This window comes from Acinonyx jubatus, chromosome E2 (genome assembly GCF_027475565.1).
Source record: "Acinonyx jubatus isolate Ajub_Pintada_27869175 chromosome E2, VMU_Ajub_asm_v1.0, whole genome shotgun sequence".
Classification (NCBI taxonomy): domain Eukaryota; kingdom Metazoa; phylum Chordata; class Mammalia; order Carnivora; family Felidae; genus Acinonyx; species Acinonyx jubatus.
Window position 1 is genome coordinate 59,319,612 of NC_069396.1, and position 22,920 is coordinate 59,342,531.

At 43.7% G+C, this 22,920-nt stretch overlaps 1 protein-coding gene and 1 long non-coding RNA gene across 5 annotated transcripts in view; one reads left to right on the forward strand and one right to left on the reverse strand.

The window, feature by feature from the left end:
• Window positions 1-8,733: 8,733 nt before the first annotated feature.
• Window positions 8,734-21,259, reverse strand: LOC128313266 (uncharacterized). Of its 2 annotated transcripts, XR_008293724.1 has the most exons (5): window positions 20,998-21,259; window positions 18,616-18,766; window positions 16,646-16,823; window positions 14,731-14,917; window positions 8,734-10,148 (listed from the first exon to the last, which is right to left on the reverse strand). It is a non-coding gene; the product is annotated as an uncharacterized LOC128313266 (long non-coding RNA). The 2 variants fall into 2 exon arrangements; XR_008293725.1 differs by lacking the exon at window positions 18,616-18,766.
• LOC106985317 (zinc finger protein 211-like) overlaps window positions 21,221-22,920 on the forward strand; it is a 35,484-nt gene continuing 33,784 nt past the window's right edge. The window contains exon 1 of one of the 3 annotated variants that reach the window (XM_053210824.1): window positions 21,221-21,571. In XM_053210824.1, the coding sequence (XP_053066799.1) occupies window positions 21,539-21,571 (33 nt within the window). In that variant the 5' untranslated portion in view covers window positions 21,221-21,538. The remainder of the gene's footprint in view (window positions 21,572-22,920) is intronic. The other 2 variants (XM_053210822.1, XM_053210823.1) reach the window with 2 other exon arrangements.

Below are 22,920 nucleotides of genomic sequence, written 5' to 3' on the forward strand. Positions count from 1 at the left end.
CATTGTTTTTATTCAATGTCAAATCAAAATGATTATCTAAAAATCCATAAAATGAGGGGCACCTGGGTGGCTCAGGTGGTTGGGCCTCCGATTTCAGCTCAGGTTGGGCCTCCGATTTCAGCCATATCATGGCTCACGAGGTCGAGCCCCTCAGCAGGCTCTTTGTTAACAGCTAAGAGCCTGGAGCCTGCTTCGGATTCTGTGTCTCCCTCTCTCTCTGCCCCTCCCCCACTCATGCTCTCTCTCAAAAATAAATAAACATTAATATAATTAATGTTATTATTAATATTATTAATACATAATAATATTAATAAAATAATAAAAATCCATAAAATGAGAGGCAAAATGAAAGAAAAAGTGAGCTTTATTGTGTGTTGGACTTGTGGCCGAACCAGACAAAGAAAAAGCTTTCAAATGGCTTTAAATCCCAGAGACACACACACATACACACACATGCATGCACACACGAATCACCTGAGTAAAAAAAGTGAAATCTGAATAAGATCAGAGCATACTACCATTGTTATGCAAAATGCTACCATTGGAGGAAACAGTAAAGTGTACCTGATCTCTCTGTACTATTTCTTACAACTGTACGTGTATGACCAGTTATTTCTATAAAAATTTCAACTGATAAAATCCCTGAGGGATACAAACAATGCAAAAATACCTGCAAAATTATCTTAAAGCCCTGTCCACGATCATTTATTGGCAAAATCCATTGGTATTGATAGGTTACAAAAAAATCTATATATTAAAATTTGGCAAAATTACATCAATATTATGTAACTAAAAACATAGAAGCAAAATTTAAAACTCTATTAAAATATGAAGAAATAAGTAATATCAGAGAGAAGTGGTAGCCCAAGATAATAGTCATAAAGATACTTTGCAATGTTACGCTATGGTTCCAATCTTATTGGGAATATTTCTAACATTTCTCAAGTTGTTACCCAATGTAAAAATAAATAAAAATGAGAGGAGAATGAAGGTGGTGGATACCTACAAACACTTTATGCCAAAAAACAAAAGTCAAAACATGGCACAAAACAGGAGGCATAATAAATAAATACATAAATATGGATATACATGTATTTTTCCTGATAAATATAATCCATTCCTGGGGAAATTATACATTTATTACATGATATTAACTTATCTGCAAATAGAAATAGAGGTATTTTTTTAAATTTTTTTTAACGTTTTATTTATTTTTGAGACAGAGAGAGAGAGAGAGAGAGACAGAACATGAAAGGGGGAGGGGCAGAGAGAGAGGGAGACACAGGATCGGAAGCAGGCTCCAGGCTCTGAGCCATCAGCCCAGAGCCTGACGCGGGGCTCGAACTCACGGACCGCGAGATCGTGCCCTGAGCTGAAGTCGGACGCCTAACCGACTGAGCCACCCAGGCGCCCCGAAATAGAGGTATTTTGACCTCACAATTAGAACTAAATATTTAATTTGTAAATAATGTATTTAATTCTTTTATATATTTAAGATGTAAAGAATGACAGGGGCGCCTGGGTGGCTCAGTTGTTTAAGCATTCAACTTCGGCTCAGGTCATGATCTCGCCATACATGAGTTCGAGCCTCATATCAGGCTCTGTTCCGACAGCTCAGAGCCTAGATCCTGCTTCAAGTTCTGTGTTTCCCTCCCTCTTTGCCCCTCCTCTGCTCACGCTCTGTCTCTCTCTCTCTCTCTCTCTCTCTCTCAAAAATGAAATAAACACTAAAAAAAATTTTTTTAATGTAAAGAATGACAAATCCTTTAGGTAAAAATACTGGAATGTATTTTTATAATACAGGTTGGGAAATCATCACAGTACATAGTCCAAGCAGACGGCATTTTAATTTTATAATAATAAAATAAAATATTAGAAGATATTAAGCAAATTAAAATTAAGCACAGGAATATTTAATTAGTTAAAGCATGTAAGAGGAAATATCAACCATAAGCCAGTAACAATACTAGTTAGACTACTAAGACCAAAAGCAATTGATTGCAATGTATATAAACAGGGAATCCTTGACAGACGCATTCAGACACAAAATATGTTCGTCTCATACATGATCATAAGAATGCTAATGAAACTGAAAAGGACGATCTATTATTTTCAGCTGTAATATATATCAATTTGTCAAAATCATTTTTCTCTGATCCAAAATTTTACTTTTCGTTCCTATCACAACCCATAATTAATTAAATATGATCTAAGAATTGGAGTTCATTAAGGTGCTGGAAAATCAGAAGGCATTTAAAAACTTTTCGTACTTTCTTTCACCTTATCTAGTTTGACTCACACCCTTTACCTCAAAAGCAGTCTTTTTTTTTTTTTTTTTTTTTTAAGAAGCTAAGAAGTTATTTTTCCCGGAGCAATTTCTTTTGGATCAAGGGAATTAAGTTCTAATTTGTTTTAATAATCTTATTTCAGTTGCTTTCCCCATAATAAATACATTATGTAATTAAAGTCATTAGCGTTTGGGGGAAGGAAACTGAATGAACAAATGTAGCAACCGATTGGGGACTTCTGATCTAGCGATCATGTGTGTCCCACTGATGTCCCATTGAAAGAAGGAATTGGCACAAGGCCAGTCAGGGGGTCATCCTCAGAGACCTCAGTGATTATGTCCATACAAATGAGGATCTGGAAGGAGTTTCACGAACCGGTAGTAATGTTCTTTCTAAGTGTTGAGGAGTATGGGAGGGAGGAGGGAGCTGGTGTATCAAAGTGAATATTTAATTTTATACACATATGGATTTGTTCAAAATATTCATATGAAAACTATAGTTGCATGACACCATTTAAGGTTGAAATGGAAAACACAGGAAATCACTAGTGTAGTGAACATAGTTTCATATAAGGGCAAGTGCAGGGATAAAGGAGAGAAACAGGATTCATATTCAAAAAGAATCACAAAATGAAGTGAAATAGTAAAAACATGTGTCAATTAAATGTACTGTGGGAGTTTCAAATGTGTGCACAAAACAGAGAACCTGACAATTATGACATTGCTGAGTTATAATAGATCCCTCCGGCCCCTGAAGACCCTCAGGGATTTGAAAGCAATAAAGACTCGTAATTTCCCCCAACCATAGGGGTTCTGTGGACACTCCAATCATAGGGAGGGTCTAAATTAAGGTCTCCTGCTCTTCTAATGGCGTATCTGGTCAGAATTTTTTTTTCTTTTTTTTCTTTTTTTTGCTTGAAAAAGAAGTATCTTTAAAAAAAATTTTTTTTAACATTTATTTACTTTTGAGAGAGACAGAGACAGAGTGTGAGCGGGGGAGGGGCAGAGAGAGAGGGAGACACAGAACCTGAAGCAGGCTCCAGGCTCTGAGCTGTCAGCACAGAACTCAATGTGGGGCTCGAACCCACGAGCCGCGAGATGATGACCCGAGCTGAAGTCGGACGCCCAACCGACAGAGCCACCCAGGCGCCCCAAAAAAGAAGTATCTTTTAAATGGGACATATATATGGGTGCAACCATACTATAGCTAAGAGATTTTACGGGGGTAGGGGAGGCCGGGGGAGGGCAGAGAGATACAAGAATGGGTCAATCCACAAGGGTAGCCCTTGGGGGTGTGTGTGTGTAAAGAGTGTCAGATTAGCATGACAAAAGGACAATTAAGGTGCTTGAAAAATCTGTTTAAATGGCAGGATAACATTTACATTTTGACATTTAAAGTCCTAATTATTCTTTTTTCACATCCCCACAATCTTTCTGCCCTAGTCATCTTTACACAGTATTTGCACCTTCTGCACAGATTTCCCTGCCTCAAAGAAAGATATGGTTCACAATCTTCCACTGATGATACAGATTTAGAGACGCCATCGAACACTCCATTTAGCACACCACGCCCCTGCTCAAACAAAGCGCACAACCACACACACATGCACACACTAGCGGCGGATATCACACAAGACACGAGGTATCCACTCAGAGTGGGAGCCTGTCTTCTTTACTTTGTTACTCACAGTTCTGTATCTTAAAACCTTTAGAGGGGGGCGCCTGGGTGGCTCGATCGGTTAAGCGTCTGACTTCAGCTCAGGTCACGATCTCGCGGTCCGTGAGTTCGAGCCCCGCGTCGGGCTTTGGGCTGATGGCTCAGAGCCTGGAGCCTGCTTCCGATTCTGTGTCTCCCTCTCTCTCTGCCCCTCCCCCGTTCATGCTCTGTCTCTCTCTGTCTCCAAAATAAATAAATGTAAAAAAAAAACAACACAAAACCTTTAGAGGGAATGCTGTTCTGGTCACTGGGTTTAGTGAGAAGCAAGTGAGAGAAGTTTCGAAACAATATAACCAGGGAAAGAGGGGAGATGGCAGGTGGCCCTGAGGCAGTTTGACAAGACTGGTGATGTGCCTCTGGTTTCCTCAGCAAGTGTCTTTCCTGTTGGTCTGTGTTTGGTCTTACGTACCCTATCTATCTATCTATCTATCTATCTATCTATCTATCTATCATCTATCTATCTATCATAGATCATCTTTTTGTCTATCATATTTCTATCGTTTTTATAAATGTTTAATTATTTATTTTTGAAAGAGAGAGAGAGAGAGAGAGAGAGAGAGAGAGCGCACAAGTAGGGGAGGGAGTAGAGAGAGAGAGGGAGACACAGAATCTGAAGCAGGCTCCAGGCTCTGAACTGTCAGCACAGAGCCGGATCTGGGGCTCAAACCCATGAGCTGCAAGATCGTGACCTAAGCTGAAGTCAGATGCTTAATCCACAGAACCACCCAGGCACCCCTCCTATTTCTATCATTTATCTATGTGTCTGTATAGCTATCATCTACCTAAGACTTCCCCCCCCTTCCCAACTCAGCCAAATTTTTGAAGAATGATCCTGGATTTCCTAACATAAATATTTTCTAAGAATCTGATACTTACCTGAAAAGAAGAGCTATTTACCCGATTTAGGTTTGCTCCCGGGACAAGGACGGCCGCGGCACCGTATGTGAAGTATCTTAATAGGACATATATGCCAGAGATAAAGGCTTGGTCTATGACCTCATGCGCTTGCTGGGAAGTGATAATCATTTCACCTGTAAGTGCAGTGACAGTGTCTGCTGGGGAGCAGAGACTAACTCTAATTAATCCCCAAATAACTCAAAAATATTTGGGATTGTGGAAATGACTGAAAGCTATTAAAAGCGCTTAATAGGATACCCATCAAATCCTATTTTGTAGGTGGGGCGAACCTACTTCTGAAGTCATCAAATCCTAAGGGAATGTGGAAAGAGTACCATTTTATCTAATCAGTGAGAAAAAGAGGTTGACCAAATGTCTGTCTGGGATCCATAGCCAGTTTTCAGGCTTTGTTTCCAGAAGCTAATTCCTCCCCATTCCCGGGAGCACTGAGGGCAGTGGAATTGAAAGAAAAAACAGTACGAGTAGAGTGAGAACGTGTATCCAGAGTTGTGCAAATAAACAGGGTATCTGTGGGGTGAAATTTGTTCACTATTTTAACAAATATTTATTGTGTTCTTTATGGGTTTTAGGCACGTTTCTAGGTGTATGGAATAGATCAGTGCACAAAATAGAAATAGAAATTCTGGAATTTACTCTGGTTGATGGAAAAGACAACAAACTGCATCTGTGATATTAAGTCACATCATACATCAGAAGGTGATGGGTCCCAGAGAAACAAAAAGAGCAGGGTGCAGGTGATGAAGAATTCAGGGGTTCGGATGGGTTAAAGCGACTTGGCTGTTGATGTTTGCGCTCACAGTGAGGATGATGTTTGAGGAAATAGTTTCCGTGGTGCAGGAAAACACACTTATTCCTTCCTGTCCAGTTGTCACATACCAATTTTCTTGCCCTATTGCCCAAAATAGGATCTTCAGAAAAATACTGAAAATACTGAATCAGAGTGCAAAGAACAGCCATCCTCCTTCTGTTTTAATCTCATGGGAGTTTTTTTTTTAAGTTTATTTATTTTGAGAGAGAGAGAGAGAGAGAGCGAGCACGTACAAGCAGGGAGGAACAGAGAGGGAGGGAGAGAATCCCAAGCAGGCTCCACATTGTCAGCACAGAGCCCGATGTGGGGCTCAAACTCACGAACCGTGAGATCATGAACTGAGCTGAAATCGAGTCGGAAGTTCAATTGGACTGAGCCACCCAGGCACCCCAGGAATATATTTTTTTTTATTTTTTTTTCAACGTTTATTTATTTTTGGGACAGAGAGAGACAGAGCATGAACGGGGGAGGGGCAGAGAGAGAAGGAGACACAGAATCGGAAACAGGCTCCAGGCTCTGAGCAGTCAGCACAGAGCCCCACACGGGGCTCGAACTCAGGGACCGCGAGATCATGACCTGAGCTGAAGTCAGCCGCTTAACCGACTGAGCCACCCAGGAGCCCCTATGAGGTCCTCTTAGATCAAGTTTTGTATTTTTAATTTTTTTTAATTTTAAAAAAAGTTTATTTTTTTAACATTTATTTATTTCTGAGAGACAGAGTATGAGTGGGGGAGGAGCAGAAAGAGAGGGAGACACAGAATCGGAAACAGGCTCCAGGCTCTGAGCCATCAGCCCAGAGCCTGACGTGGGGCTCGAACTCACGGACCGCGAGCTCGTGACCTGGCTGAAGTCGGACGCTTAACCGACTGCGCCACCCAGGCGCCCCATGAGAGAGAGAGAGAGAGCACATACAAGCATGGAGGAACAGAGAGGGAGGGAGAGAATCCCAAACAGGCTCCACGTTGTCAGCACAGAGCCCGATATGGGGCTCAAACTCACGAACCGTGAGATCATGAACTGAGATGAAATCGAGTTGGAAGTTCAACTGGACTGAGCCACCCAGGCACCCCAGGAATATTTTAATAATGGGCTATGAGTTATGATCTTTGCAGCAATATTTTGTGGATGTTATTTAGAAGACTAAAGAAGATCTCTTCCATCTCATATCCTTATATGCATACGTGCTTGTGTATGTGTATATGTATGCATAGATAGTTTCTGAATATATATGATATTTTTGAAAGTATGTATATATATATTATTTTTTGAACATTTTGAAAAGTATGTTAGGAACATTGTACAAAGAGCATCAGCCAAAGCACACGTTGGTGTATATTTCTTATATGAATTTATATTATCCTACATAACCTAGGGCAATATTCAAAACCAAGTAATTTAATAATGATACAACAGTATTATTTAATTCACAAGCCATACTTAAATTGTGTCAATTGTTCTATTAATCCCCTTTACAGCTAATTTTTTTCAGTCCAGAGCCAAGTCCAGTATCAAGAATTGCATTTATTTGGGGCACCTGGGTGGCTCAGTGGATTAAGCATCCAACTTTGGCTCAGGTCATGATCTCGCGGTCTGTGGGTTGGGGTCCCACATCAGGTTGTGTGCTGACAGCTCAGAGCCTGGAGCCTGCTTGGGATTCTGTCTCCTTCTCTCTCTGCCCCTCCCCCACTCGTGCTCTGTCTTTCTGTCTCCGTCACTCTCTCAGAAATGAATAGACATTTAAAAAATTTTTTTAAAAGGAATTACATTTATTTCTGATTCGCTTTTATTTTCCATTGATCCGAAACAGTTTCTTACTCTTCTCTTGAGTGTTTTTTCTCTTGTTTCTAAAAAATACAGACCAATTATTTTGTAAAATTTACCTCAGTCATGAGGTTTCTTAACAAATCATTAAGTTTCAGCATTTGGGAGGCTGGAAAACCACAGATGCATTGCTGTGCCCTTCTCAATGTGCTGTATCAGGAGGCGTGTGATGTCTGTTTTCCCATTATCAGTGATGGTAACTTTTTGCTTTGTTATGATGATGTCCCTCTGATACCCCTACACAGAAGTTACTATTTTTCTGGTATTGGGGCGCCTGGGTGGCTCAGTGGGTTAAGCGTCCGACTTCAGCTCAGGTCACGATCTCGCGGTCTGTGAGTTCGAGCCCCACGTCGGGCTCTGGGCTGATGGCTCAGAGCCTGGAGCCTGCTTCCGATTCTGTGTCTCCTTCTCTCTCTGCCCCTCCCCCATTCATGCTCTGTCTCTCTCTGTCTCAAAAATAAATAAACGTTAAAAAAAATTAAAAAAAGAAGAAGTTATTTTTCTGGTATTGTTGTAAGTTATTAGAGAAAGGATTCTTTGAAAATTTATAAAAATTCTTTTCCTCATTGTTTTGTATTCTTTTAACAAATGGTCCATCAGGTGTGGCCACAAGAGGAAACAGAGAAAGGCTCAGGAAAACAAAGTTTATGACACTCACACAGTCTAGAAACAGGACCGTGCCCCTTGAAGCATGCCACAAGGGGCTACATGGGCAAAACACCAGGGTGGTCAGGAAGTAAAAACAGGAGCAAGAGGAAGAGCTAGGGCACGACCTTTATAGGGGTTTCCGGGGGGAAAGGCAAGGCAAGCCAGGCACACGGCTTAGGACTGGCCAGCGTGGATGAGTTCGTGCTTTGGGCTTTCGAAGTGGCGCCTAGATACCTCTGCTTCCGTCTGGAGAAGCATATGTAATGGCTCCTCTTGGGTCACTACGCGTGCTCTTTCCATCCATGTTCCCTAAGGTGCTGTCTTGCCATCCAGTGGATTTGTTTTATCCATTTTTCTACAGGACACCTGGGCGGCTCCGTTGGTTAGGCGTCTGACTTCGGCTCGGGTCATGATCTCACAGGTCGTGAGTTCAAGCTCCACATCAGGCTCTCTGCTGTCAGCGCACAGAGCCTGCTTGGAATACTCTGTCTCCTGTCTCTCTCTCTGCCCCTCCCCTGCTCGTGCTCTCTCTCTCTCTCTCTCTCTCTCTCTCTCAGAAATAAATATTTAAAAAAATATTTGCATTTTCCTAAGCTGTATTATCTGTTCAGGCTGCTTGCCATCCATCTGTGAGTAGGGTTAAATAGTGTCTTTCAAAAAAGATGATGTCCAAATCTTTATCCCAGATACCTGGGAAATGACTTATTTGCCAATAGGTTCTTTGCAGATGCGTTTTATTTTATTCTTTAAATTTTTGTTTTAGAGAGAAAGAGCAAGCAGAGGAAAGGGGAAGAAGGACAGAGAGAGAATCTTAAGCAGGCTTCATGTGCAGCAGGGAGCCCAACATGGGGCTGGATCCCACAACACTGGGATGACCTGAGCTGAGATCAAGAATCTGATGCTCAACCGACTGAGTCACCCAGGCACCTCTTTGCAGACGTGTTTTAACTAAGAATCCTGGGGAAAGATCATCTTGTATTTAGGGTGAGCCTTAAGTCCAGTGACTGATGTCCTCATAAGAGAAAGGAGAAGAGATTTGGCATACTCAGAAACACAAAGGAAAAGACCATGTGAAAATGCATACAGAGACTGGAGAGATGTATCTGCAAGCCAAGGGATACCAAGGATTTCTGGAAAATACCAGAGGCTAGGTGAGAGACATGGAACAGATTCTCTCTCAGAGCTTCCAGAAGGAACTGACCCTGCCAACCTCTTGATTTCTAGAACTTGAGAGAGCAGATTTCTTTTGTTTTGAGCCCCCTACTTGGTGGAATCTGTTACAGCAGCCCCAAGGAAGATAACAAACCTTTTCTCTTCTTCCTGGAAAACACACACTGTGGTGTGGTCAGATGGCCAATGAATATTTCTCCTCAGTATCTCTCTCCTCAGGGAAGACAGACTCTGGTTCTGTCAGGCCAGCTAGACCCATGACAAGTTCACATAGGGTTCTTTTAGACCCTCTTGGTCACCGATAGTTTGGCCACCAGATCTGTTTTTGCTATAGACTGTTTATTGCTGAGGTGATATTTGAGTACATTTTATGGGCCTAAAATGCTCAATGTTCTTAGGATGTCATATGGGAAGTGGTCACCCCTAATTCTACCTTAGTTTGCATATGCCAATAAGCTTCTCATAAGTATGCACATAAATAGGCCACTATGGCTATGGTCACTAAGCATAGGAGCCCACATAGCCTCTGACGCTATTTGGCAAGTGTCGTTTTCCGTGTTCCTCTATCCACAAAACATGGACTAAAACCATTAGGGCACATACTGCCTCAAGCCAGACACAGAGAGGATTTTATATTTTGTGTATCCGGGTACCTTTTTCAATGGCTCCTCCCTTTGGTTGTAAATGCCACAGTGACCTCTGGTTGTTGTTGAACACAGTACTTCTTGGGTGTGATGGAGAGGCAAAAGTTCCTGCATACTACTTCCTAAAAGGGTTCTCTGAAATAGACATAGCCAGAAAAATGGGTATTAAAAACAAAACAATATTACAATTATTTCACATTTTAATCTGTTAGTATCAGAAGCACATAATATAGATGAATCCAGATTGTATGCATCTTAAGAACATTGGGATCAGTACTGGCCTTTCAGCTTCAAGCAGATGAGAAGATACCTAAGGACAAATAGTTTCACTGTTATGATCATCTGAAGATCAAAGCGAAGGTATAATATTATTCTCTAGTTCTCAGCCTCTCACAAGGCACCAACTTAATGTTAGTTGTTTTCCTTTTTGCAGATTTTCAGGTCATTCTTTTCCAAAATTTCAGTAAGAGACTTTCTCAGTTAAGTATTACACCCATTACGATAAAGCGTTTGGGTAAGGGTAAGGAACATAATTTTCATCCCCAAATTCCTACACTGAACCATGATTTCACCTGCAAGCCACCTAGAGCTTCATTATCATATACCTTGTTATGTTGTCTTTTTAAAAAAGTTTTTTAAATGTTTATTTTTGAGGGAGAGAGAGAACACGAGAGAGAGCACGCATGAGCAGGGGGGGGCAGAGAGAGAGGGAGACACAGAATCCGAAGCAAGCTCCAGTCTCTGAGCTGTCAGCACAGAGCCCAACGTGGGATTTGAACTCAGGAACCTTGAGATCATGACTTGAGCTGAAGTCGGACGCTTAACCGACTGAGCCACCCAAGCACCCCTGTTATGTTGTCTTTTAAAATTTTGTCAAGACTATTTTTTTAGAGCAATTTTAGGTCCACGGCAGTTTGGTGCTGTCAGTGTTATGGATTTGAATAGGTATCTAGTGGTATCTAGATGCTTGATGTGCATTTCCCTGAGACATATGACAGGGAGCATCTTTTTGTATGCTTATTTGGCATCTGTGGTATCTTCTTTGGTGAGGTGTCTGTCAAGGTCTTTGGCCATTTTTTAATCGGACTTTTAACTTTCCATTAGCTAGTTAAATTATGGCAATGCACTGAGAATCGGTGTCCATGATTCCTAATGAAGTTTCTTCACTACCTACAGGCCATTTTTCCCATAAAAAAAGAAAGCAACCTTAGGTTGATGGGGTTGTTCCAAAAAACCCTGGTTCTCCTTTCGTTCTTAATTCTCTCCTTTGCTTGGCAATGTTTAATCAGAATTGATTCTAAAGGGATTAGAGATTTCTCCTTTGTGTAATCATGACATTTTAAAAATAGATCAAGGATGCAATAAATGAAGGCTTTCCATCCTGGTCCTTTGACAATCTGAAAAGTTGGTTGGACAGCCAGACCACCGATTGCTTACAGTGATACATTAAAATTTTTATTTTTTTAATGTTTATTTATTTTTGAGAGAGACAGAGGGAGAGAGAGACACAGCATGAGTGCAGTGGGTGAGGGGCACAGAGGGGAGGGGGACAGAAGATCCGAAGTGGGCTCCGCGTTGACTACAGTAAGCCAAATGTGGGGCTTGAACTTACAAACCTCAAGATCAAGAACTGAGTTGAAGTTGGACGATCAACTATCAACTGACTGAGCCACCCAGGAACTTCTATGCATTAAAAATTTGAAAGCTAGGGGTGCCTGGGTGGCTCAGTGCATTAAGCGTCAGACTTCAGTTCAGGTCATGATCTCATAGCTCATGAGTTTGAGTCCTGCGTTGGTCTCTTTGCTGACAGCTGTTTCAGATTCTGTGTCTCCCTCTCTGTCTCTGCCCCTACACCACTCACTCTCTCTCTCTCACTCTCTCAAAAATAAAATAAACATTAGACAAAAAAAAAAATCCCACCACCCTATCTCAACAAAGAGTCAAAGCCAGACATCCAGAATTCCTAGACATAGGACTGAACTTTTCCACTCCAAGGAAATAAACTATCTTATGCAAAATAAATACACAACATGTTAAAATTTGTGGGATGCTGCTAAAGCAATTCTCTGCAGAGGAAGCTATTCTACCAAAGGTTTTAGCTAGATTAGGCAAGGTAGAAAAAGGGACACAGAGTATCCAGTTTAGAAACAAACAAGTAATACTGCGTCTATTAACAGAGGACATGACAGTCTATGGAAAGAATCCTATGGGACTTACAAAACCCTAGAAATCAAAACATAGAAAGAAACTGCTAGAACTATCAAGTGTTATTCTATGTAATGGGTATGAACAACTGCGAATTTAAAAAACACTGCAGTCTCTAATAGCATCAGATATACAAATACTTAGAAATAAGATGTGTAGGGGCACCTGGGTGGCTCAGTCTGTTAAGTGTCCAACTTCCGCTCAGGTCATGATCTCGAGGTCCATGAGTTCGAGCCCCGCATCAGGCTCTGGGCTGATGGCTCGGAGCCTGGAGCCTGTTTCAGATTCTGTGTCTCCCTCTCTCTCTGACCCTCCCCCACTCACGCTCTGCCTCTCTGTCTCTGAGAAATGAATAAACCTTTAAAAAAAAAAAAAAAGGAAAGAAAGAGGGGCGCCTGGGTGGCGCAGTCGGTTAAGCGTCTGACTTCAGCCAGGTCACGATCTCGCGGTCCGTGAGTTCGAGCCCCACGTCAGGCTCTGGGCTGATGGCTCGGAGCCTGGAGCCTGTTTCTGATTCTGTGTCTCCCTCTCTCTCTGCCCCTCCCCCGTTCATGCTCTGTCTCTCTCTGTCCCAAAAATAAATAAAAAACGTTGAAAAAAAATTAAAAAAAAAAAAAAAGAAAGAACATGTGTAACTTCTCAGAGATGGTCAAGTAGGATAGAGAGGAAAACAAACAAAAAGTAACAATTCAGGGTTTATTCACATCCTGGGGTAATAAACAAGAGGCCAGGAACAGAAAGAAGGGGCAGGCTCCTTCCATGTCTCATTTTACTTCCCAGAACTGCACCCGGTGAGGGTCAGGTGACTAGTGCAGACAGGGGATCTCACTGCCAGGGAGCCCTGAACAAGACTCCTGCTGTTGGGGCACCTGGGTGGCTCAGTCGGTTGAGTGTCCGACTCTTGGTTTTGGCTGAGGTCATGATCTTGTGGTTTCGAGAGTTCGAGCCCCAGGTGGGGCTCTGCACTGACAGCATGGATCCTACTTGGGATTCATTCTCTCTCTCTCTCTCTCTCTCTCCTTCTCTCTCCCTCCCTCCCTCCTTTCCTCTCTCTCCCTCTCTCCTCCACTCGTGCTCTGTCTCTCTCTGTCAAAAATAAATAAAAATGTTAATTTTTTTTTTTAAATAAAGACTCCTGCTATTTAACAGACCCCGTGGATGGAGGAGGAAGAGGGTATGGGCTAGGAGTACTAGGAGTGCTGACTAGTAAGTCAGAGTGGGTAAAGGGTCTTCACCCCCCCCCGCCCCCACATAAGGGAGTTTTGGTAGAGATGCCTGAACAGTATCTCAGTGGAGTCCTGTCTTTCCTCGCACATACAAAAAGGCCTCTGAATGGAGGTGCCTAGGCTAGGAATGCAGATACACACAAGAGCATGGCTGGGGGTGCAGAGAGAACGATGCCTTGACTGCAACTCTGTCCAGAGCCTGCAGTGAACTGAGTATGCACCTGCTGTAGGGAGGCCAGCTTTCTCCTGTGAGGCTTTCTGGGTGAAGTCTCTCTAACTGCCTGTAATTTGGCCTGGAAAATCACACATAGGATTTTGGCTTGGAGTTAAGCTACTCAAGACCGGAATAAAAGGAGAGATATACCATATTTATGGATGGGAAACATCCTATTAAGATATTACTCTCGGGGCGCCTGGGTGGCTCAGTCGGTTAAGCGTCCGACTTCGGCTCAGGTCATGATCTCACGGTCCGTGAGTTCGAGCCCCGTGTCAGGCTCTGTGCTGACAGCTCGGAGCCTGGAGCCTGCTTCAGATTCTGTGTCTCCCTCTCTCTCTGCCCCTCCCCTGTTCATGCTCTGTCTCTCTCTGGCTCAAAGATACTGCTCTCTCTAAGGCAACTGGGTGGCTCAGTTGGTTAAGCATTTGACTTTGGCACAGGTCATGATCTCATGGTTCGTGAGTTTGAGGCCTGCTTTAGGTGAGCTCTGCTTCTCTCTCTCTCTCTCTCTCTGTGTCCCTGGAGGGATTCTCTCTCTCTCTCCCTCTCTCTGCTCTTCATTCATTTGCACCCTCTCTCTCAAATAAATAAATAAAAAATAAAATAAAATAAAATAAAAATTCTCTTCCCTTAAAAAAATTGATCACAGGAGCGCCTGGGTGGCTCAGTAGGTTAAAGAGTCCGACTTCGGCTCAGGTCATGATCTCACAGTTCGTGGGTTCAAGCCCCACATCGGGCTCTGTGCTGACAGCTCAGAGCTTCGAGCCTGCTTCAGATTCTGTGACTCCCTCTCTCTCTGCCCCTCCCTGCCTCACACCCTGTCTCTATCTCTCTCAAAAATAAATAAACATTAAACATTTTTTAAATTGAAGACAAAAATAAAATCTTCCTCTCTCAGAGTGAGCCTATAGATGAAATGCAATCCATATTAAAATCCTGGTATATTTGTTTTGGTAGAAATCAACAAGCAGATTCTAAAATTTATATGTAAATGCAAAGGACAAAAGATGACCAAAAGAACTTTGAAAAAGAACAAAGAAGAGAACACAACCCTGATTTTAAGACTTACTATACAGGGGCTCCTGGGTGGCTCAGTCGGCTGAGCGTCCAACTTTGGCTCAGATCGTGATCACTGGGCTCGTGAGTTCGAGCCCGGTGTTGGGCTCTGTGTGCTGACAGCTTGGAGCCTGGAACTCGCCTGGGATTCTGTGTCGACCTCTCTCTCTGCCCCTCCACCACTCACACCACATCTCTCTCTGTGTCTCAAAAATAAACATTAAAAAAAAGGACTTATTATACAAACACATTCATTAGCACATGGAAGTATTGGAATAAATACAACAAATGGGTAAATTTGGCAGAACAGAAAGATTTAACTTTTAGCTCCATCTGCCCAGAGAAATTGGGGCAAAGCGTCGTATCCTGGAAACCACTGAGGGGGCAGGTGGTGCTGAATAAAACTGCCTCACCCATTCTGCACAAATAGGAGTCACATTTACATTTAGCTTCATCCAGGGAATAGTCCCACCCAAATGTTGCCATTGTGTCTTTTTTTTTAATGTTTATATTATTTGTGAAAGAGAGAGAGAGAGAGAGAGAGAGAGAGAGAGAGAGAGAGAGAGAGATGGAGCGGAGGAGGGGCAGAGAGAGAGGGAGACAAAAAACCTTGAAGCAGGCTCTAGGCTCTGAGCTGTCAGGACAGACCCTGATGTGGAGCTCAAACTCAGGAACGCTGAGATCACAACTGAGCCAAAGCCAGACACTTAACTGACTGAGCCACCCAGGTGCCCCTGCCATTGTGTCTTTTTGCAGAAGAGTACCAGGGGGTTGACTGAGACTAGTTCGACAAGAATACGGACCTTGGAGGGGCACCTGGGTGGCTCATTCCGTCGAGCTTTGGGCTCTTGATTTCGGCTCAGGTCATGATCTTGCAGTCTGTGAGTTCGAGTCCCGCATTGGGCTCTGCACTGTAGTGCGAAGCCTGTTTGGGATTTTGCCTCTCTGCCCTTCTCCTGCTCTTGCCTGCATAAGCTCTCTCTCTCAAAATAAATAAACACACACACACAAAAAAAAAACAACAAAAGAAGAAAAAGAATATGGACTATGGGTCTGAGGTCATGCCCACAGAGCAAAGTGAAATTGAAAGGAAAGGGAAAATGACATTTTCCAGGATCCCAGCCTCCATCCTGAGCTGGACACACCCATCACATCGATACCTAGGGAGCATGGCTTTCAATAACACTCCAGAACCAAGGGGAAAATAAAAGTATGCGTCATCATCTTCACGATTCCCTTGGGATGTAATGGAACCCACATTTCCCACATAGAATAAAGTATAAAAGTATATTATTAAGCATGAAAGAACTTATTAATTGAAGCAGTAATCCAAAACAAAATTCAAAAGCAAAGCAAAGTGAACTGGAAACCAAACAAGAAATAACTTGTTGAATAAAGAAAGGCTAGGGGTGCCTGGGTGGCTCAGTCGGTTGAGCGGCCGACTTCGGCTCAGGTCATGATCTCGCGGTCCGTGAGTTCGAGCCCCGCGTCGGGCTCTGGGCTGACGGCTCAGAGCCTGGAGCCTGTTTCAGATTCTGTCTCCCTCTCTCTGACCCTCCCCCGTTCATGCTCTGTCTCTCTCTGTCTCAAAAATAAATAAACGTTAAAAAAAAAATTTAAGAATAAAGAAAGGCTCAACCCACCCGCTGTACTAGTAACTGATTGTAAAAAGTCAACAAGTGGGTGTTAATACACTCAGGAATATTTTCTACAATTTTCTATTGCTTTAAGAAAGAAGTATATGTGTTTACGTGTTTGTGCGCACTCACATAAGAAAACAGTTCAAAGTTAAATGAAAACCAAAGGAACAGATTTGTTAGTGAGGAAGAGAGAACCTTTTGCAGGGATGCATTTGAAAGGCTGACTTTTAGGAAGCAAAATTGTTTTGCAATTTTCATTTTGCAATGATATAATAAAACAAAACTGACCTACAGTTGGAAATAAAAACAGATCCATGATATGAAGCAGAATTAAAAAAAAAACAACATGTCATCAAGACAATTTTCCTCAAACATCCAGAGAAATTCTGGCCTTTTATCTCTGATGTGGATTGCAGCTTCCGATGCAGGCCATGGAGGGAGAGCTTGAAGGGGCATCACTGCTGCGCTGTAATGAAAAAGAACTTGGTCTGCACCAAATCCATGACACGGGGCTCAGCTGAGCTGTCCCAAGACCGCAGGGGCCCATGCGCTCCTTCGTGGGAGCCGGGGACCCCCCACCCCCGTCTGTCCTGCGGACCATCTTACAGGAGTGCAACCTTTAACCAGGGTCGATCAGCTCACACAGCGTCAGCGCAGGTGAGGGTCGTGCCCCAAGCCCTCTGGCACCCAGGCCCCTGCCTGTGTGGTTCCCCCGTTTGAGGAGAGTGGTTTCGTGGGCTCTTCACCTTCCTGGCTCCCACTTCTAGGTGGGGGCCTTGGGGGGGCTCTCCTCCACCTAGATTCCTGAATCCTGAATCCAGTCCAGGACTTGTAGGATAAAGTCCACATTTCTGGCAACCAACACGAGGTGAGCCCAAAGGTTGTGCCTGGGATGGGAGGCAGCGTCTGCAAATGCTTGGAGGTGAGTCTGAGTTGAGGGTGTTCAGGGAACAGCAAGTCTGCTTTATATATGGGGAGAATGCGGAGGGCAGGGGGGCAGGATTCAGGACTAGAACTGCTGGCCGGGCAGTTGGGCATCTGTTCTGAGGGTTTGGGGAACCATGGAAGATTTGGAACAGGAAAGGGAGGTGATCTGACTCATCTATTAACAGGCCGTCTGGGAATTCAGAGTGGAGGAGAGATTTTGGGGTGAGGAAGGAGATAATTGTAGTAGACTGGAACACCGCTGAGGATGGATGGACCAGAGAAGGGCCCGTTGTCATGGGGGACGTTGGTTGGATTCTGGATTCTGGGAGCTGGATGACTGTTGGGTTTTGGCTTTGGCACCTACAGAGAATGGAGACATTGTCAACTGAGATGGGGAAGTCAGGCGTAGGGCTAACTCTCAGAGGTGGTATTAGAAGTGGGTCTGAGATATTCCAGGCTCTCTGAGTAGAGGTGTCAGGTTGGCCGTTAGAAACACATCTGGAATTTAAAGGAGGGATTCAGTTTGAAGATCTTTGTAAGTAGGTGGCTGGAATATGGAATATGTCTCCTCCTTCTCCTCCTCCTCGTTATTATTATTGTTATTATTATTATTTTAGAGAGAGAGAGAGAGAGAGAGAGAGAGAGAGAGTGAGAGAGCAGGAGAGAGGGGCAGAGGGAGAGAGAAACAGAATCCACACAGGCTCCACACTCAGTGCAGAGCCAGACACGGGGCTTAATCCCATGACCTGGGGTTATGACCTGAGCTAAAATCAAGAGTCGGTCACTCAACTGACTGAGCCACCGAGGTGCCCTGGAATATGTCAGATTTCTAGGGGGGCATATTCAGACCATGGTGATGATGCCATTAGGGGAAAGGATGGGGTGGGTATTCTCCAAGGACTGGGCATCTTGCTTGGGCACCTGATTAATGGGGGCAGTCTTTATCAACAGAAGTTGGACTGTACCACCATGGGTGTGTGTGGTGGGGAGAGGAGAGAGTGCTGGCTAGTGGCACAGGCTTCCAAGGGGAAGTGGTTATGAGATCTGTTCAGAATCAAAGCAGGAAAGGAAGTCAGATGATGCAGAGGTCAGGGTTGGTGCTTCTTCTTCCCTCTCCAGGCCCAGACTTTTTTGACAACTCTTGGTGGAGACAGAGGAATTTCAGACAAGCTGACAGATTAGCTTGGGAGCAAATGATATCTTATGGGAGAGTCATTGGCATGTGGTGGGAACAGATGAGGCTGGGCTTTGAATGAGTGTAGGTGGAGAGAAATGTTATTAGTGTATGTAGAGCACATGTGACACTGAAAAGGAAGAGGAGGTTAGGCTACCTGGGATCCATAGAAGGTCTGGATGGCTGAAGTTGGGACAGGAAGCTGGACCGTGGGCCAGGTGGGGAGAAAGACATTTTGTACCTAGCTGAGCACAGAGGAATGCATGCTGGGCTGAAAGCATACACTCGTGGGTCTTGTGGGTAGTAGTCTGTGGGATGAATAAATAAAATTCGATTTTATATTCTCCTCTTGAAAGTTTTCATGTGTTTGCTTGCTTCTTTCTCTGTGTTTTTGGCAATTACAGCACTGCTACTTAACGTGACTGCCCTGTTTTCTGGTTTATTCACTGGCTTATGCAGTGCATATATCAACAGGAAGAATTTTTTTGCATAGACATAGGTTTAAGTGTAATGTATAATACCAAACTCTTCTCCAAAATAATTATAATAGATGCTCAATGATAGTTTATGATATTTACTAATGTTTTCAGGGTCAGTACTGTCAGACTTACTGAGTCTCACCAATCTGATGTTTCATCTCCTGATTGCCAAAGATTATTTAAAAAAAATTTTATTTGCCTTTTGTAATTCTAATTTAAAGTGGTATGCAAGAGTTTTGCAGTTTCTGGCTTTAAACATCTTTCTTATTAATTTGTAGAGGGCTTAATAAATGAATTTATTAGTTATATGTTAAGTCTTTAAAAATTATAGATGACTCAATATCCTCTCACTTGTGTTCTTGTTATTTCAATTTTTGTGTGTTTTTTTGATAATAGAAGTTTTTTTTTTTTAATTTTTTTTTCAACTTTTTTTATTTATTTTTTGGGACAGAGAGAGACAGAGCATGAACGGGGGAGGGGCAGAGAGAGAGGGAGACACAGAATCGGAAGCAGGCTCCAGGCTCTGAGCCATCAGCCCAGAGCCTGACGCGGGGCTCGAACTCACGGACCGCGAGATCGTGACCTGGCTGAAGTCGGACGCTTAACCGACTGCGCCACCCAGGAGCCCCGAAGTGTGTTGTTTTCATATAGTTTGTGTATATGTTTTGATAATTTTTATATTTGGCTTGAAAACTCCTGCTCTTTTTCTTCCATGATCTTTTAAGTTACATATTTTTATTACCACTTAAACCTTCCTTATCTGAAATTAATTTCTGTGTATGATTAAGAGCAGAGATGAAAACTGGTGTTCAATTTGGTATTGGTATGATAATTGGTATTATCCCATGAATAATTTTTTTAGGCAGCCATTTTCCAATGTTCTGTAGCATCACCATAGCCCATAGATTCCATGAGGAATCTAAATATGTGAGCACCTCTTTACAAACTTTACAGTTTACTCTGCTAGTTTTGAACTTGAATTCTATGCCATTATGCCAATAAGACACTGTTTCTTATTTTAAATTTATGACTTGAATTGATCTTTTAGGAAAATTACTCCAACTTTTTATATTAAAATAAATTTTGCATTTTCTATACATATTGAATTATGACATTTATGAATAGCTTCTCGAATTCCAACACGGTGTTGGGATTTTTACACTTGTAACTATTATTATCAACACCTGACCTCACCACTAACCCCCCAAATAGTATTTTAGCGCAATCTCTTAGTGGTTTTGCCTTACACCAGTACCAATCATGGCAAGTTAGCAAATACTGTCAACAATAGGTTTGTGTCATCTAATTTTATGTATTTACTTTTTAGCCAATAATGAAGCATACAAGGGTATTTTGTTGCATATAATTCACATTTTTTTTATTCCAAATCTTAGTGACTTGATTTCTCTTACTTAAAAATCCCTCCAAGATTTTTGTCTTAACAGTCTTTCAGAAAGAAAAAAATATTTTAAAAAAACCCCACAAAAGTTCAGGACTGTGTCATGTCTCAGTGTTTTGTTTTGTTTTTGAAGTTTATTATTTTGAGAGAAAGCGAGCATGAGCAGAGAGAATCCCAAGGAGGCTCCATGCCATCAGCACAGAGCCCGGCTTGGGGCTGGAATCCACAAACCAGGAGTCCATAAGCTGAGTCCAAATCAAGACCCGGAAGCTCAACTGACTGAGCCACGCAGGTGCCCCGTGCCTCAGTTTTTTAACACTTTGAATGCATTGTAATCCTGCATCAACATTTATGTTGAGAAATCCAAATTAAATTGGATTCTTTTAAAGTTTATACTGGTATGAAAATTAATAACCAAAACCTCATTAAAAATGTCGTCGGGAGGTTTCAGCAGAGGCCCTACCACTCCTAGTCAATTGCAGACCGAACAGGAAGAGAGAGACGACGTAGCAGATGGACACGGATAGGAAACTTTCCGTACCCCCCATACGGATAGGAAACTTTCCTTATCCCACTCTGCTCAGCCAATGAGAAGCCACTATAATTCAAACTCCCAGTTTATTCTAATGGCTTTTAATTTATGACAGCCTTCCCAACTTACCCCTTTTCTCCATAAAACTGGGTACCTCTCCTTTGTTCCTCGACTGCCTACGACAGTTTGTTCGTCCTGGATTACAACTCTCTTTTATTCCCCAAACCTATCTTTTGTTGGTAATAACTGGCAGCTTTATTTTAAGGTTAACTTAGGTTTTTCTGACTCTAATTTCATGTATTTCTAATTCCTCCTTTCCTAGGAACCACCTGGCCATCAGTGTGAGGGCTGAGGGCCACCGACGGACTTCGCAGCAATCCCTGGCGTGAGAGGAACTAGGTTACCCAGAAGACTGTGCGCCAGCTTCTGGGCCACGCTGACCAATGAGGGCGTTTCCAGGAGCGTGCAACGGCCAGGGAGGCGGGACTTCCCGCCTGTTCCGCGTGGAGCCCGGGTTTCGGATCCCGGACACAAGAGGCGGAAGGATGTCTCGACTGTACTGACTAGGTGCGGGTCTGAGGTTCGATGTGAGCGCGGCTGCGGTGGGGGTTTCCCGCCCGTCTCCGCCTTTAGCACACGTCTCCTGGCCGGGTTGAACCCGCAGGGTCCTATGGCGACGGCCGGGCTAACGTACCTGGCTCAGGTGAGAGAGTGTGTGTCCCGAACCCGTGTAGCCCGAACCCCAAGGGGGGGGGGTGTCTCCTGATGAATACACTGCAGTCCAGGCCCCTGCCCGCAAAACCTGGGGCGTTCGTGGGCGGGAGCCCCTTTCTGGCCGGCAGTGGGGCGAGTGTGGAAGGGATGAGTGTGGAAGGGATGAGCGTCTGCGAAGTCGTGGGGGCGCGCGAGAGCATTCGGGAGAGCGGGGGTCCGCCCTCTGTGTGCAGGGAGCAGCTGGGCCGCCGGGGTGAGGGCTCTGGGGGCCTTGGAGGGTTGGAACAGAGGAGGAACTCTGAGTTATGGTCTTAAAGGTATTCCAGGTGTTCCCCGGGGAGAACAGACGGGGGGGAGGGGAGTGACGAGGGTGGAGGCAGGGAGAGCTTCCAGGACACCGCTTGCAAAAGACTCTCAACAATGATGCTGGGTTTGGGCCGTAGAAGGAATGTAATAAGATTCCTGATAAATCTTAGAGGTGAAACCGGCCGGATTTCCTTTTCAGCCAGTGTGGCTGTGAGCAAAAGGACAGGATGAAAGATTACCCAGTCGTTCTTTTGGCAGAGTGTCTGGAAGCACCGAGACGTGGAAACTGGTGAGGAGCAGGTTTCAGAGAGAGCCTAGGAGTTGAATTTTGGACATGCTGTTTCTGAGATAGAGGTGACGTACAGGCAGCTGGAATCTCTGGTCTGGAGTAGGGGGCGAGCTGGCTCAGTGATGTGCATATCGTGACAGCCTAAGTCCTGGACGGGGACCCAGCCTGGATCTCACATTTAGGATGGAAACTGAGTACTTCGTTGAGATAGGCCCCGAGATGAAGGCAGATAGATAGAGCTGGGGCTGGAGGGCAGGCGGTGTGCCTGCAGATGAGAGGGTCCTGTGGTTCAGGGCTTTCGGGGGGGGGGGGGGGGTAATGATTAAGGAGCCTGCTGGGATGGAGGGGGAGAGGTGAGGGGGTGTAGATTCTCTGCTCTGAAGACTCAGCAGACTGTCTACTCCCTATGGAGCCAAAGAAGGGCCAGCCAGGCTGGAGGAGCAGCCGAGGCTCAGTCAAGGTCATAGGTGTCTCAGCTCTCCCAGGGAAGTACAAGTTCACAATGGTACAGCTGTAGCAAGTTAAACTTACGCAACCAAGTAGTAATTGATTGAAATGCCAACGTAGCTCTGCGATAAAATGTATATATATTTGGATTTTGTCATGGACTCTTGCTATAGAGCTCCTAAAACCCTTGGAATTTCCTGGGTATGAGGAGTTCTTTTTTCTTCATAAGTGTCCCCTTTTATCACAAAGGAGTTTATTTTAATGAGCTGATTTAGGGCGGGGGCCCTAGATAGCCT